At 39.6% G+C, this 17,216-nt stretch overlaps 1 protein-coding gene and 1 long non-coding RNA gene across 2 annotated transcripts in view; one reads left to right on the forward strand and one right to left on the reverse strand.

Moving 5' to 3' along the window:
- LTBP1 (latent transforming growth factor beta binding protein 1) overlaps positions 1-13,920 on the forward strand; it is a 202,148-nt gene extending 188,228 nt beyond the window's left edge. The window contains 3 exon segments of the mRNA XM_040551251.1: positions 7,895-8,017; positions 11,500-11,649; positions 12,861-13,920. Coding sequence (XP_040407185.1) covers positions 7,895-8,017; positions 11,500-11,649; positions 12,861-13,030 — 443 coding nt within the window. The 3' untranslated portion in view covers positions 13,031-13,920.
- On the reverse strand, positions 13,571-17,005 carry LOC121067131. Its single transcript, XR_005818129.1, has 3 exons — positions 16,650-17,005; positions 15,009-15,102; positions 13,571-14,470 (listed from the first exon to the last, which is right to left on the reverse strand). It is a non-coding gene; the product is annotated as an uncharacterized LOC121067131 (long non-coding RNA).
- Positions 17,006-17,216: the final 211 nt, after the last annotated feature.

The raw sequence follows: 17,216 nt of genomic DNA on the forward strand, positions 1-17,216 counted from the left end.
GTTGGCCAGATTTACTACCGAAGGTGTTTGCTTACTTCCCAAGTTAGGGGCATTCTGAAGATTTGTGACACATGTTAAAGAAGGCCTGAGGATGCAGAAAGTGTTATCACTGGAAGAGTTTCACCATGAAATGGGTTAGACCGTAAAAGAAATCATTCACTGATCTGTGGTTTCTTTTTACCTTGTCTATACTCTGTCCATGTAAGATAATTAAGATGTTGCAGTTAGAAAGATACAAATAAGATATCTTAATCTTGTGTGTGAGGATCTAGATGTTACATTTAGAAGGAGATACAGTGCTACAGCCATGAGTGATACATCTTCAAGTCCCTTCTAAAACAAATTAATGTTTTAATAACTTGTGTCCCAGCTTTTTTTGAATGCGCTTTCATATCTCATTGCAAGATCTCAATGTCCTGTTTGAATAGTATCCAGCATAAAATGGGTGGGAAGATAAAGGGCTTATATAAGAGTTGATCCATATAAATGAAAAAGAAATCCAGCTATTCATCAGCATGAAAATTGAATTTATGTATTGCTTGCATTTCTGAAAAATACTAACGGGAATTCTACCTTCTGGTGCTTAATCAAACAAATCCCCTTGAAAATTACACTAAATATGCAGAGCCTGAGACAAGAATTAGCACCAGTTTAAGTATTGGAACTGAACAGCAACATCTTTCCAACAGTAAGGCCAGTAAGTGTTTTGGTGACACCATCAAGGAACAAACTCAAAATGCTAGTTCAAAATCCTGATCAAAATAGTGCAAACATCAACTGTAGTGATGTGATTGAGTACATCTTACTTGTACTAACAATTTTGCAGGGTAGGCCTTCTTGTCGTTAGAAGAAGGAAGCAAGGACAGATAGATTTCAGTTACATTGGTTCTAACATAGCAATCTTATGATATCATTATATTATAGATAAAGGCTTTCACGGATTGCATCCAATACCTAAAAGTTAGGTACTGAGAAGTACTCTTTCTGGGATTACTGTGTTCTTAGGCTGTACTTGCCCAAAGAACTTTTAGTAATTATTTTTAAAGAAATCTCTGGGTTTCTCAAAAACCCATTTGGGGTTTTTAGTGCCATTTGCAGTCTCTGATAATTGACAGGTTGAAGAAGCTTGGAAACTTGGATGTTTTTTGTTCTAGATAACAAAAGCAAAGCATCCTTTCTTCATTGCAACCACCCTCAAAAAAAATCCTGTTGGCCAACCTGCCTTCAGAAGTTCTGCTTCCTTGCTCAATCTACTGTTAGCATTGTGAGACCCAACAGTCTCCATATGGAGTCCATGCTCTAGTAACTGGCAGCAGGACAGGCTCCAATGGGTTTAGCAGCTGAGTCAAAGTATACATGCCAAAAAACAGAGCAACTGGCCAAGACTGAAAAAATCTGGAATCTAGAATTAGGCCATACACATCTCATGTTAACCTGAACATGTAGCACCTGCATTAAATACCTGCTGAGCCTCCCAAAGCTCCTGCGACACCTTTAGGGGAATGGATTTTATGCAAGGTGTATTGCTGCAGGGTACAGTAAATTTGAAGGGAGGAAGATACAAGTGAGAGTTAGAAAATATTGAGCAAGGTAGTGTGCCAGGGTCAGTGTTTAATTTATGGAGACTGTCTGTTTTTATATTTGTAAAATGATCTTCAGAAACCTGTCTTGGAGTTTGTTTTTGCAGTGCAGTACCACCTTTGTTTCAGTAGATCCCTTAGGATGCAAAGAAGGTGGAATTAGTGCCTATGATCTAAAGATATACCAGTCTGTTAAGGGGGATGTCGTCATCTTCCCTCCCCATAGGTAGCTGCCCGGAGAAGTTCTGATATGGAAAAAAAGTGGTAGGACTGGGGTTCTGCATTTCTTACAGACATTTGAATAGCTATTTAGTGAGGATGAGGGTACACTGCTACATCTATAACTAAGAACTTTGTGGTCTGACTACTAAAGTAATGTCATGTAGACATTCTTGGGCAACTGTAGACGACACCACTGTTCAGTTTCAGTGTGTTTACTTTTTTAACCTTATACATACATTTTACTCTAAGTTTTAAGTTCTAGTAGTTTGTGGTTGCACGTTTTTATTGGAACCATTTTATGTCTAGACGATCTGCAGAAATGACAGCAGTAGAACTCCCGTCAGTAGATGTTATAGGAGATGGTACCTTCCTGGTTGAAAGTATCTGTGCCCATGGCAGGAGGGTTGGAACTGGATTATCTTTAAGGTCCCTTCCTACTCAAACTATTCTCTGATTCTATGTTTTCTGTGACCAGGAATAACAGAATGAACTGCCGCATACTCATGCTGCACTTAAAAGTTTCTCTTTATCTCCACCCTAGCATTTGCAGAGCCCAGACCAGGAGTACTACTGAGGGTAGTGGGTAATGTGAGTTGTCTGGGTTGTTACATAATGTAGGATTTCTCTTGGCCAATTTCACATTTTCTTTATACAGAAACCTGCATGTGTGTTGGCCGTACCAGTTTCCTCTTCCATCAGAGAAGAGAAATAGGCACCCTGAGGGTTAGATTCCTCTGACCTATTGTAGACGTCATCTACTTCAGGGTGAAGTGGAGTCTAGACATAGTTGTGTCTTTCAATGGACTAAGAAGGAGCACTGGATGATGAACTCAGGTGCAGACCCTTGGAGGTGCCTACATGTGGTGGTTGAACTTTACCCCTTCTGGCGGAACAGATTGTTTGGGTTGCATTCTTGTTGCATGGAACTTTGTGTATCCTTTGTAAACACTGTGAGTTAGTTCTGGGCTGAGCTTCCATATTATGAGAACATGTTGTTCCCTCTGAGTTCTGGCTAATGTCACTCATGAAGATCTTGAAGTACAGGGAAAATCGATGTGTGTAAATGATGAGTTTCCATCTGTACTTTTTCACGATGGTAAAGATCAGCAGGGAGGCACTGAACTGATTTCTGGAGACCATTGTTCATCTTTCCATTTAGGATGGCATTGTGCCTGCTTCCTTTCTGGTAAGGATCCTGGACAAATGAATTACCTTTTGGGCACAGAAATAACAGCGATCGGGTCTTGAATATTTAAAGTCTTATACTCAGTTGTGCAGATTTTTGGCTGCTTTCATTTCCGTTGATGATTTTTGATGCTTTTTCTGAGGTCTAGCAGGGATATACAGAATAGCTTTGGAAGGGTTTTTCTCATGGAACCTCACATTCCAAGCACACATTTGAATCAGCGAGGAGTTGGAAAGCCATTTGCAAAGCCATGGAGCTTGACTCGTACTACAACTTTTAACCATCTCCCACAAGCAGTAGGAGAAGAACTTGTTTTAGGAAATTTGCGCAGCCTCAGTTGAAGAACATAAGGTGACTTCCAAAAGGTTTTGAAATAATCAGGTTGGTACTTCCTCCACTTTTAACAAGAATTTTATATCCATTGTGAGCTTTCCTCAGCAATTTCATTTAGAGTTTCTCCATGCAAAGACATGAATATCCATCCTATCTCATGAAAAAGTCCTGTAAGACTGGTACCCTTCCCTTTTTTTTGAGTACCAAGCATTGTAGTATATGTATGAATGCTGTCCACCACAAACCTCATCATGTTTTATGAAGGATATTGATGAAATTACCTAATTTATCAAAAAGCACAATCTAAAAGTAGAGCAGAAATATTTCAGCTGTGGTTCACAGATGATGCAATCTCCTAAGAGAGCAGAAACTCAGCCTATTCAGACTGATGTCCAGAACCTCTGATTGGGAAGGGACATATATTACATGTAATAAATGCTTTCTTGGCTTTGTCTTTCTCTCCAGTGATTTCTTACATAGCAAAACTGTTGCATTTTTAAATAATTTGAAGGAACTGCCACGGTGTTGATAGCCTTGGCTCCTTTTTTGTGTGTGTGATGGTGACAGTTCTGAGGAGCTGGAACAAAAATAAAGCTTGCTTTATAGGCAGGAGGGAGGATTGGCAGTGGTGCATTTTTTTCACGGTTTTGTCAGGAAAAGCTTTTTAGTGTAATATTTCATTGCAGATGCATGAAATGCAGAATATTTTTTCCAACTAGAGGGTTTAGAATTTTTAGGCCTCCAGGTGAGAATAAGGGCCACACAGGCCTGTGCAGTTACAACTATATGCAAATTAGGTGCACATTTACACAGCTGCACTTGTGCTAACAAGCACCTAAAAGTGGTCAGTCCTTCCAATTTATGTTTTGTCGTCTCATCAGCCTAGCTTTCACCACCAATTATGGCTAACATCTGTGCCAGTACGCATGTGCATCTAGCTGTAATCCCATAACACACTTGTTTTATGCGTATACATCTGCCTTAGAAAATGTCCTTTACATTTTTGGAAGCCTACATCAGCTTCCTTGTATAATAACTGTCCTAAATTATACAATAAACTGTCTCAGTGCTTCATTTGCAAGTTATGAGAAAAACACCGAAACACATGGGGTAACATAGACTAAATCATACTAAAAACAGCCTTTTTCCTTCTATAACTGCAGTTGTATTATTACTGATCACAGCCCAGAGATGAGCTAGCAGAGAAAATGAATACGTGTAAGAAAAGGTTATACCATTGACTGTCATTACAGAAGACGCTTTATTATTTTTCATGAAAGGCTATTTTGAAAGTCAACATTAATTTCTGTGACAGCTCAAATGTTTTTGTCGTTCAGGGGTAGGTACAGATTTTTCTGTGCTCGCTGCCCCCTTACTGCCTTCTTGATGCATGTCTCCTCTTGTCATCTCCCTAGGGCAGCGTTGGACTGCTCTGTCTTTTGTATACTTGCTGCAACTTTCTGTGCACTAGTCGGGCTTTTACCCATGAATCCAGCACTCTGTTCATTTAATTCTCTTCCCTGGAAAACTGTGACCAGTGTAGCGCAGTGACCCAAAATGTACTATTTTTAATTTGAACTGTAGGAACATAGGACAGCAAGGGTAAAAGTTTAAAACAACAAAAATTATATGTACACATCTGTTTTGCCATAATTTGTTCTATCATCCAGAGGGGGAATCTAACAGGTTTGTTTTTACCACCATCCAAGTCTCTAGCTGACCTTAGTTCAAAACACTGGTTCTTGTGATTTTTCCAGAATGCATCCCTCCTAGTGCCTTTCAGTCTTTGTACTCTCCTCTCTGCCCACTCTTTTCTTTGCTGAAAAAAAAAGAAAAAAAAAAAAGAGAGAGAGAAACACAACAAGGTGGCACGTTGTTATTGGTCCTGAATTTATTCTGCTCATGATTTCTGCTGTTGCTCTCCATGGGTTTATCTCCTGAGCACCTAGGAGCTGAATCAATGCATTATAAAAGACAAGAGATAAAGTTTACACTACATGCACAACTAAAAAGAACATAGTGTATTCAAAGCCTATTATAACTTCAAAATCATCACAGTATGTATCAAAACAAGCACATAAATTATAAATAGGTAGTATAGGCATATACATTGTAAAGCAACTTAAGACTAATTAAATGCTTTGTGAGCTTCTGTATGAAAGCTACATGTACAGATAATGTATAATTTATTAAAGGATCAGATTGCATTAACAAATAGTTAATTAAGCATAACAGGCTCCAAGGGGTTAACAGACCATTACAGTTACAACAAATACAAAGTTTACAGTATGCACTAAAACAGCTCTTCATCATTTTGTAGCCACTAATTTACTTATAATGAGACCTGAAAATGCAGACATTCAGAATGTGACTGGCAAAGGACTGGTGTGGCAGGAAACAAGCTTCTTTTGTCAACATTTCTTTGTTCTTCTTTAGATAATAAACAACATTCCATGGGCAAACACGCAAGATAAAACAGTCTTGCACAATCTTCAAATTATCCTACTATCATGTACATGAGATATCCAGCACTATAGATTTTCAGATGTTCTCTGACTGCTTCCTTCAGGAGAAAAACATTGTTTCCACTATTGTTTTTTACAAAGAGCAAGCCAAGCGGAGAGTAATCTGAAAAGCCAGTTTCCAGCTTCTGTGCAATCCTTTCCATAAGGTCACGTTCACCTGGAAGAAGTAGCGATCCCCCAGACCCACTTGCCTTGTCCTCTTGCTGTTCGCTGACCAGTTTCATTTGGTCATTTCTTTCACATAGGCCAGTTGAATTAATATTTTGTAGTACTGCATCTGTGAGAATGTACTTTTACACTTTTGCACAGCTTTTGACTGTGTACATGTCAAAATTCCTGAGCACGCCAAGTAGCTCAACACAAAACAGTGGAAGAGTCAGTCTGAGATGATAACCTCGTTGTCCCCATATACGGATGTGATTTGGGATCAGATGAGAGGATGTAAAAATACCGGTGTTTCTGGTGCTATTAGACAGCTGCTAGAACTGTTTGTGATCATAGTAACTCAGTGGGAAGCTATGCATTCAGGGAAGTAGGCAATACATGTTATAGGTTATTTTCTGATGATGGCTTTGTTTCATTTGAGTGTCTCTGTTTGCAGTGTACTTTTTCACCTGGGAGAGGGGAGGGTTGTCTAGATAGTATATACATATATTCTGGAGGGGCAAAACAGAGGAAATCACCTTGCACTTGAAGCAGAAGGTGGTGAGATGTACAAGGATTTCTAACTTCTGTGGCAAGTTCATTTTGTAGACTTGGACAGGCACCCGTGACAGTTTTGCAAAATGCAGACAAGCTTTGCCCTTAGAGCACAGGGTTTTGCTCTCAAAAGAGCCAAGTTGTTGGCCACAGAATTCAAACAGACTTTTTGAGCACCTCGTTCTTTTTGGTACAAAATGAAACCATCCCAGGTGAAGGAGATACGACCTGTGAAAACAAAAAAAACAATGCTGGGCAGCAAGTGGGGCTGTCCTCTGGACTGTCTAGAGGCAGTCTGGATTTATCCGACTATTTGCTGTCTGGGACAGTTCAACACAGCGTGAGGTTTCTGGCTCTGTAACCATCTGTAATTCTTGGATTTTGTATCTGCTTAGGGCTTTTTTTCCTCTCTCTCTTTCGGTGGTTTTCTTTCCCGTCCATGCTCTGCCTGATTCTCAGAACACCAGGCAATCTTCACAGAATCAGATGCTAAGTAGTCTGTAGCAAGTGTAAAGAGGCACCTGGATTGCTGTATTTTCATAAAGTTTCTATTTTCAGATAAATTGTCTTGTATATTCTTTAGTAAATGGTAATGGATTTTTTAAAAAAATCAAGCTCCATACACCAGCATTTCAGACATGGGCTCTGACACCTCAAGTGAAGAGTTTGGTACGTTTTAACTTGTGTAGTCTAGAACTATAGGGGAGAGGCAAAAAATCGGAGTGTAACTATTTCATCTGTGCTTTTCCCCTTGCCCTGATGGGTTTGCAGCCAAGGAGACTTTGAACAGCATTAACACTTAAGCCTGCGGTTTGAAGAAAGTTTGCAGAGGAGCGTGTGCTATTTTGGAAGGGTTTTTATTCTGTGATTTCTTCAGGTTGGCTGGCTGTGCCAGAAATGCGGCCCCACCTGCTCCAGTTTGCTTCCTTTGGGGTGGCTTCTGCCAGCATCCGCAATGGTCTGGGGGAGCCTTTATTATACCAGCGAGGGCTGTAACCACAGCTAGCCCTGGGCCAGGGGTGCACTGGTGGTGGGATACACGGCATCCCTCTCCTCAAAGCAAGAGCAGACCAGAAGAACATGACCCATAACTTTTGGTACGGTTATTGACTCAAATCTATCTCTGGTGTTATCCCTATTATGACTTAATAGTCTGTATTTGGCTCGTTACATTTTAATGACATCCTTCTTGCAGAGAGACTGCTTTGTGGAAATTGCAGATTTATGGTGTTTCTAGGAAGATAAGTTTATTTCCAGCTAATATGAGCCACAACACACTGGGACTAATGCAATGCAGCCTGTGTTACAAGTGTGATTAGTTTTATATCCTATTTTCTTTCTCCCCTCAGAGGATTATGCCCAGCTGTGCAACATTCCTGTTCCAGGATCTCGACGTCCATATGGACAAGATGCTTTGGTTGACTTCGAGGAGCACTACACTCCAGAAACTAATCCATACTTTGTTGAAGACCGTAAGCAAGTTTCTCTGTTATGTAAAATACTTGAATTGAGGGTTGTAACTTGGATTATTTCCCTGTAGCTGGCTTCATTCTTCTGTTTGCTTCTGAGTAATGTGGCCTATTTATGTTTTAGTTATTCCTATGACATTAGCTTTCGGTCAGGTGTTCTGGTTCAAGAGCCAGTGTTGTATAAGAGTCCAGTTGGGCTCGGAGTACAACATTAATTTTTAATACAGTGGAATAGTTTGTGCCAAGTGTACTAAATTTATATTTACCAACAGATTTACAGCTGAAGGTCAAAAGGATTGCCAGTTTTCCTTCTCACAAATTAATTTTCCGTTGGAGCATGGGACAGATTTCTTTGGAGTACATTTAGTTGAACAGACAAAAACAAAAAGGGGAAGAAGAAAAAAAAAAACCTCCCTCCATCTCCATGCCAGTTTTCCATGATTTTCCAGCAGAATTTATATGGGAGAAATAGAGAGTATGCAAGTTGTTCTCGCTCAGCAGAGAAACTACAGAACAAAGCATGACTGGAGAGTATGCATGCATATAGTCTTTAGGCTGGAAGGGTCTGCCAGGCAGGATGTGGGAGTCATGTACAGCATCTCAGGTGTACTTCAGGAATATCAGGGTTCTTGATGGATCTGGCCCAGCTCACTGTTAAGGCTTGAGGGAGAGGAATCCTTGCAAATCTCAGTATCTTCCTCAAAATCAGCCACGCTGTGCACATGCGGCATATTCCATCACAGCTTCAGAGAAGAAAAGTGGGGGTATCAGAAGGAACTGGTAACTTCCAGTGCTTTACACACGTGGCCGACGAGTTACCACTACAATCTTTCCCAAAGTGCTTCTCCTGTACAAGGAGATACTTACAAAGTAAAGGTAACAGATCAAAACAGAGGAGGAGGATTACGGCACACTACTGGAAGAGTGATAGGCATTTCTTGTGCGCATTGCACCTTTATACAAAGCTATACAAATCATAATAATGAGCTCTTTTCTATTCAGCATCTAAATGACCTTTCAGCTCTACACAGAATTGTAAAATGTCTTATTGTTTTATATCCAGATGATTTTAATTAAACAGCACTGAGTGTTGATATCTAATTAAAATGTCACACGGATGAAAATTACCATGCATAATGAAAAGCCCAGATAATGACTGGGTAACAAATGTGACAGATAATACACTGAGTGGTAAACAAGTTCTTTACAAGTAAGTTATAAGCAATGGTGAATAGATACAGTAAAATTGTAGACAGTTTTGAATCCACAGTTGAGTCTTCCGTGCTAAGGAGATAAGAGCTCATGTCTCTTGCTCCCATCCTATCACTGAACCAGGTACGGTGGTAAGTAAATGCATAAGAAACTTCCAAACACATAACTGTGTGATTGTCCTCATCAGAGGCATATTACCCGACAAATACAATTCAGTCTTGTATTTATCATCAAAGGCTTCATGGCCATGATCCTGCTGCAGTCTCTACAAGGAATATGACAATACTTGCCCAGCCCATGGCAGGGCCATGCATGTCAATGTATTTGTCAGCTGTGTGCAATCAATTTCTACAGAACCAAATACGCATTATTAGAATTGCAACATGTAACCCCATCCAGCTTTTTTGATGAAAAACTTTTGTACAACTAGAACTTGCTCTATGTGATAGATATTTTAGATATGTCTATGTACATGCACATATATATATGTACATATACTGTATATGTAAAATATGTATTGGGAGGACTTTTCCCTTTCTTGGCAGTTTGTTATTTAAATTAGCAAAGCTCTTTGCTTTAAGGGACCCTCATGAGCCCTCTGCAGCTCTACTAGAGGGCTGAAAACATAATGAAAAACGGACAGATTTCTTACTACTCTGTAACCATACATCCTGACAGTCTGGTCAACACCCTCAGTACTACTGCATTTCATTGCAGTAGTACTGAGGGTGTTGACCAGATTGTCAGGATGTCAGTCATGACAGATTGTCATGGAAAAAATTGTAATGTTTCCCACTTAATGTACACTTGTATACATGCTATGTATTGTACACATTCTTGAGATGTGGCTTAAGTCAGCAAGTGCTTCTTATGTCACATATCTGTTCAGTGTCTCCAGAATTTATTAAGTGCATCACTGACCAGAATGATCCCTATGAAGAAGCCCCACCACAGTGGAGCAAGTCCAGGCTGGATGACAAGTTATGTAGCCAAAGAAGGTGGGGGAGTGGATACAACTGTACGGAAGTTAAACAGAGGATGATACAGAAAGGGCAGGGTAGGAACAGCAAAGCAAGAGAAAAGAGGGACTAAAGAACAAAGACAGGGTGATAGGGTAGGGTAAATATAAAAAGACAGGACAGCAAGCAAAGGGAAAGGGAGAAATTTATATTACTAGGTAGCTTTGCAATTGTAACATATAAATAGGTAAACACATTTTAGATAAGCCAATGATTTGTTTGTGGAATTACTGCATTAGTCATACGTTATGGGGCAGATGGGGAGATGTATCCTACTCAATTCCACTCCAGCTCCAATTTCCCCTCCACTTCTATGCTATGTATTCATTATGCTGGTAAACCAACAGACTCTCAAGGGCTCTGCACTTTTTCCTCAAAAGTCTTTTGGATGTGATGGGCTGCCATCTGCAGTCCTGTTACATCACTGCTCAGTGACTGGGAAGCTAGCTGAAAAACTTGCGCAGAACTAAGAGGAGCAATTCAGTCCTACAGAGATTCTCTGAATGTGTAAAAATGTCAAATAATTTTTAAATACATATCCCTCTTTATACACAAATTCAGAACTGTCAAATAAATAATAAAATGGGGAGCCTTTGAATAATCACTATCGAGAATTATGACATGGAACGATCAGTAAATTATAAGTGTTTGTACTGGCACTAATCAGTGAAGTACCAGTCAAAGGGTTATTAACCAAGCCCACAATAGTAAAGCGGTATCTAATTTCTTCTTACTTTCCATAAAGCAGTTGAGACTGAATTTTTTAAGATGTATTTCTTGTAGATAAATTAGAGTGTATCTCTTCCCCCATATACAGATATCTCACTTCTCTAGAATACCATTTTAAAATACTTTTGCCCCAAACAGCGCTACTGCTGTTTACCCTTTTTTTTACATAAAGGGTGATATGCTTAAAAATTAAAATAAAATGTGCTATTTAGAAAACACAGATTTATCCTTTAAAAAAATGCAGTGTGCAGTGTCATTTATTTTTAAAAAAAAATCACATTTTTAACACAAAAATGTAGAGTTCACAAAGTTAGACAGTTTTCATCTTGAAACATATCTCAGTGCTTTTCTAGTGCATTTAAAACTCCAGATGGTGCAGATCTGCTAAAGCTGACCTATGTTCTGCAAAGTCAAGTCACATTTCAGTAAACCTCTGAGAGAATTTCAGGGTCTTGCTATACATTTGGGTATATATATATTCAGCAACCCTGTAACTTATTTGTTTGTAATTCTTTCTTCATTCAGGTTTTCTGAACAGCTTTGAGGAGTTACAAGCAGAGGAATGTGGTATTCTGAATGGATGTGAAAATGGCCGATGTGTAAGAGTCCAGGAAGGCTACACCTGTGACTGCTTTGATGGTTATCACCTGGACATGGCCAAAATGACCTGTGTTGGTGAGGACGGCGTGTTTACTTCTTACTCTTCTGCTAGCCTGTCAGTTTAGCCACTTGACTTAAGGAGGGGCTAAAAAAAAGAGGTTACAGATGATGACCCGAATTCTATTACAGTTGCCAAATTTATATCTGATTTACTGCAAAGGCTAGTAAATATTGTTACAGAAATAACTATGGTGATGTTCCTCAGTGCATTACAGTTCTGTTCAGCTGAGAACCTAGAAATGAACAGACACACCATTGTGCAATGAAGCTTAAACTTGTATCTATAATGTCACACTGTAACATGAGCAAAGCTTTTTCAAAGGGTTTAGTGAACTGAGAGGATGGATCTGGATCCAGAGTGGAAGAGTAATTTTAGGAGCAGATTTTTAGAGCAGTTGGGCCACCTAAATATTCAGATATCCACTTGGTGGGGCTTGGCCCCCTAATTCTTACTGATTTCAGTGGTGAAGAAGCCAGACTATCTCTCACCCTCAAACCAATACATCTGCACAACAGCTAACCAGAACATCTAGAGACTATATCAGCAATTAAAATAATGAAATACAGGGAAGGCAAGTGGCAGGGCAAAGACGAAGCAAAACAACCAACATCCCTCAGTGTAGAGCCTAGTATAGACCGCACGTGCGTATTTCAGTTTAAGGTGTCTGTACTAACCTTGCCTAGCACTACACTTCATAACCCACAGCTGCAGTCTCCTAGCTGTATCATGAAAAGCTACCTGCACGCCTTGTAATCTTCAGGACTCTACAACAAGCTGCTCTCCCTAGCTGTGCTGTATTGAGTACAGGTAGTTTGCTTTTTGTAAGTGTTTAGTTGGCAACACCAAGAAAGCCTAAAATACTTGATTTTTTTCATAAAGATATTATACTAAGAACTCGCAGAACCTCTCTTATAAACCACCTCTAAGCCGTCAGATAAAAACCTGTAAGTGGTTATTAAATTTTTGTTTCATAGCTTAAGAGGAGTTTGAACTTGGTGGTCTAACAGCTTAATGCCTTTTAAGACACTATTGATTTGTCACAATAACTTTGTCTTCTTCCCAATAAAATATTTATCTGTCACAGCTTTTGAACTGCCCTAATTCCACCTGATCTGAACTGAATATACAGTTCTCAGTGTATTCCTACAGTATGTTCTACTCCTGACAATGCTGGAAACAAATGAGTTTTACCTACACAATGTGTTTTGATGTTCCCTTTTTGCAGATGTGAATGAGTGCAATGAGCTGAACAACAGGATGTCTCTCTGCAAGAATGCCAAATGCATTAACACAGAAGGTTCGTACAAGTGTTTGTGTCTCCCTGGGTATGTACCTTCAGACAAGCCAAACTACTGCACACCACTGAACTCAGAACTAGACAGTGAACTGGAGTAGAGGAAAATCTCCATATCCTAAGCCCATATACTCTGCACTGTATAAAGAAAAGGAAGAAAAGTATTTAACTTGAGAAGAGAAGGCACCAGAGTAGTGAACATAAGGGGAAAAACACATTAAAATGTGTCAAAAGTGAGACATGATGGGCTGATTGTATGTCAGCTTCACTGAAGTGACAGACCAAATGGACACATTACTCTGTATGAGAGAAACAATCAAGTATATAGTGTGTTCATAAGAAAAAAAAATCATTGAAAATAAGCAAAAACAGTGCTGTTATTTTAAACAGAAGAGCTTTGGTTTTCTGTTTTTTTTGTTTTGTTTTGTTTGTTTTGTTTTTGTTTTTTGTTTTGTTTTACTATTGCTTGATTAATTTGGCATTTAAATAGTGATGGAAATATTTTATATTACTATGTCATTTTTTTGATTGTTCAGTTCCTTGCCTACTGTTTCTTTTCAGACCTTTTTTCTGATCAGTACAAATTATTTGATACAGATATTCTTAGGATATTTTATAAGAACTGTTACACAGGGTAATGCTCCTCCTACTCTGGAACATTGGTCAGTGACGTTTTTAATTTGCTAGTTGTCTGCCCTGTGGAGCAGGCACCATTTGTTTTCAAATGTTTATATACCTTGGCGAAAAGTCTTTGTATTCATTTTGTATTCTGTATGGTTGTTACTGCACTTAAAGTCTCTAGAACCTTTCTTGCCAAGTTCAAAGCTGCTAGTGGACAACATTGGATTCCTTTTGTACATTAAAACAAAAGATTTTAGCTCACGTCTGTATTGTAATGTGTAAATTGAACACAAGAGAGATCTTGTATGATTACCCTAACATATTAAAGCTGTATATTAAAACTCAATAAAATCACCTTTTTTTAGAAAAAGCTATTTACTAATTGTAGGCTTTTTTTTTTTTTCCTTTATTGATATTTATGTTACAAGAATGTAACCCTAGGGTGTTCACAGTACTAGAATTAATTTACATTACAACAGTTATACAGAGTTGTCTGGCTGGTTTTTCCTTCTCATGCTGTTTTAATAAGACCAGAATTAGCTGATGCCTAAACTTAGGCTTCCAGGGGGAAGATTTCAAACACAGACCTACAGAAACTGTTTGACTTGGAAGTTGATTTCCATGGAATTTTTCTTCTTGCCTGGTTTAGGCATGTTTCCCACTAAATCTGCAAATCATGCTCTTCAGTATGATGGCCTGGTTTTCAGAAATAGTAAAGAAAAGGGGGCGAATTTCCTTTTCTTAATGAACTGTACCTTCCCATAAACTCCATTTCTCAGTGGAAGGAGAGAAAGAGATTACGAGACTGACAGATGTTTTACTTCGACCTCCTCCAGAATGAGTTTACTTTGGAAATTCTGAAACAGGTCCTTTTGATATTTTCCAAATGAAACATTTTTGTTGTGTCTTTGAGACCTGCCCTGCATTAAGAGGAAAAGCATAAAATGAGACTTTAAAAAATAGGTCAAATTGGGTCCAATTGTCTGAAAAATTTTATTTCTAATTTCACACACACAAAAAAGGAATACTTGTTTTGGTTCTGACTATTTTCCAATATTTAAGTCAGTCAGAACCAAAAATCCAAAAATCCTGTAAGCTGTATTCCTTGAAGTACTGAGCACTTGGTAGATCTCATTAAGACCCATGTGCCTGTTAACTGTGGCAGCATGTGTCCTTCTCAGGGCCCCTCCTCTGTACGTGCTGAAATTTGACACAAGGACTACTGAAGATATGGTACATTTAAAGTCCGATTGTATGTTAAAATGCAAGAACATTTTCTGAATACAAATGTCGGGGGAGAAATCTTCAAGGAAGAGACTTTTTGCAAAGTACTCTACATGCTTGACTTTTCTGAAATTAAGCAGGAGACGGATGGAGGGCCAGTCTCTCTTCTCAGTCAAAAGAGGTACAAACACTACAGCTCATATATAATTACAAAAAAACCTACTTCTTGCTTACTTGCTGTGATTGAGGAAAAAGATGGAAGGTCTGGTCTTACTAGGGAATTCCATAACTGCAGGGCTCTTAGTTGTCCTGCTTAAGGTTAATTCTCCTGTGGTTTTAGAAAAAATAAACCTTTCACTGGTGAAGCCACAGGGAAGGGAGCATAATCATCACTCTAACTGAACTTGGATTCTGCGGTTACATCTCCTCCCCACGCCAACACTGGACGTTCTCTTCCTTCCAGTATGGTGGTTCTGAAGACTAAGTAGATCTGCCTCCAAGGCCACCAAACCTTCCTTTGGTTAAAAGGAGTGGGGGTTTTTTTCCTCTTGTTTTCTTCTTTTTTTTTTTTTTTGTGAAAATCCACATTGCCTCGGGAAGGCGAGAAATGCCTGAATCATATGGAGAACTTACAGAAACTGAAAGCCCTGAATGCACAGGGACAACAGAAAATTGTACTTCTGAGAACAGAGTACCTCCTTCATCCGTGGAGAAGCTACCTGCTTCTGAAGATCTGTAGCTTTTCCTCAAACTTTTATAAGCTTCCCATCATCACTGTGTTATGGAGTGGTGCTGCAAAGGGCTAAGTACTTTTACATTGGGTTATTTTTTCATAGTTGGAAGTCCTTGGTAAAAGGAGTTCTTCCTGAAAGGTGTTACTATCCTGAAATCTGGATTAAAGGGGGAACTCTGTTCTGTGTTCAGATGTCATGAAAACTCACAGATGAGACAGCGCTCCCCACTCTCCTTCCTCTGGACGGCCTCTTTCTGCTTCAGCAATGGTCTGGGCTCAGCTGCCATGGTTTACGCCCCAAAGCTGCCTCCCCAAAGCTGCCGTGGTGGTCAGCACCACAGCCTGAAGCTTTCCACATCTCAGGACTGCTCCAGTCCTCCCCCAGCTAGCAAATTTGCATGGCAGTGAGTCCCCACTTTTCCTGGGCGTACAGCAGTATGACAGCTGAGGAAATAACAGTCAAACTGCAGTACCCGTAGAAGACTTCGCTGGGAGACAAACACTGTGCTGAACATGTAATTCTGAGCCACAAGACTGACTCCTTGCTGATTTATTACATCTTTTTAAAACAACAAGTTTAGAATACCCTGGGAGTTTGCCATTCTCAGACAATGAACACTCCAACTCACTTTTAGTTATTTCAGACAAAAAAAAAAAAAAAAGACAAACTCAATCTGTTCTGTGAGCAACAACACTAAAACAAAGCCTGCTTTCCTACAACCTCTCCCCATAGCTCTCTCCTGAGCAGACCAACTCCAAACCCAGCTCCTTGCACCTCTCCCACTCAGCAGGCGCACGTGGTTGAAATCAGTCATGGGGTTAAAAGCCACCGGCAGGCTCGGGCAGATGCACACACTGGCTCTGGATCCAAACAAACAAACAGAGCAGCCAACCCAAGCCTAAATGGCCTCTTGGCCTATCAGTTTCTGTCACCAGCAATACACAGAAGAGGTTCTAGTGTGATCCTGCCACCTTCCATCTCCCCTGCCCGAATCAAGGGGCAACAGCTGACCCAAAAAGCTTGAAAACATTCTGGTTCAGCAGCCGTGTCCTCATCACAGCCACACTGGTCTATTAGACACTTCATAAGCAAACAACATACTTTTTGCGTGCTTCTGTCTCTCCCTTTTGCCTCTTCTTACCTTTGATATGCCTTAAAGCACATACAAAGAGGGAGCCAAAAGCAGCCTAAATTCCATTTAGATCCCAGTGCTCAGTATTTCAGGTTGACTGGCCCCAGGCCTTCAGAAATGCCTTAAAGGAAACACAATTGAGCGAATTAAGTGAAATTCAGCCCATCTGAACTCAGGCCCTGGAGCCCACCTACTTTGCCCCAGTGTAGCAAGGCTGGTTCTGTCACTTCACCTGAAAAGCTGCAGGGCTCAGAATACAATTTCAATTCATAGTTAAACAAACATTTTCTTAACATCATTAAGATGAGGGATTGGACACCACAGATATAGCCATTTACTTGTTACAAGAGCTGTGGTTTAGGTGAGAACCCTAAAAATACAGAAACCACCAAATACAATCCCATGATTCAAGTTTCTGAGTGCGGCAGAGTCTGGAACCGATTACAGTTTATACCAAATGGCACCAATACTTTTTACATCCATATGGACCCTTTAAAAAAAAAAAACTATATATATATATATTAGTCTTTTTTCAGCCAGCTGTACCCTTGCTACAAAAGTGGTGTTACGGGATTG

The sequence above is a fragment of the Cygnus olor genome, chromosome 3 (genome assembly GCF_009769625.2).
Source record: "Cygnus olor isolate bCygOlo1 chromosome 3, bCygOlo1.pri.v2, whole genome shotgun sequence".
Lineage (NCBI taxonomy): Eukaryota > Metazoa > Chordata > Aves > Anseriformes > Anatidae > Cygnus > Cygnus olor.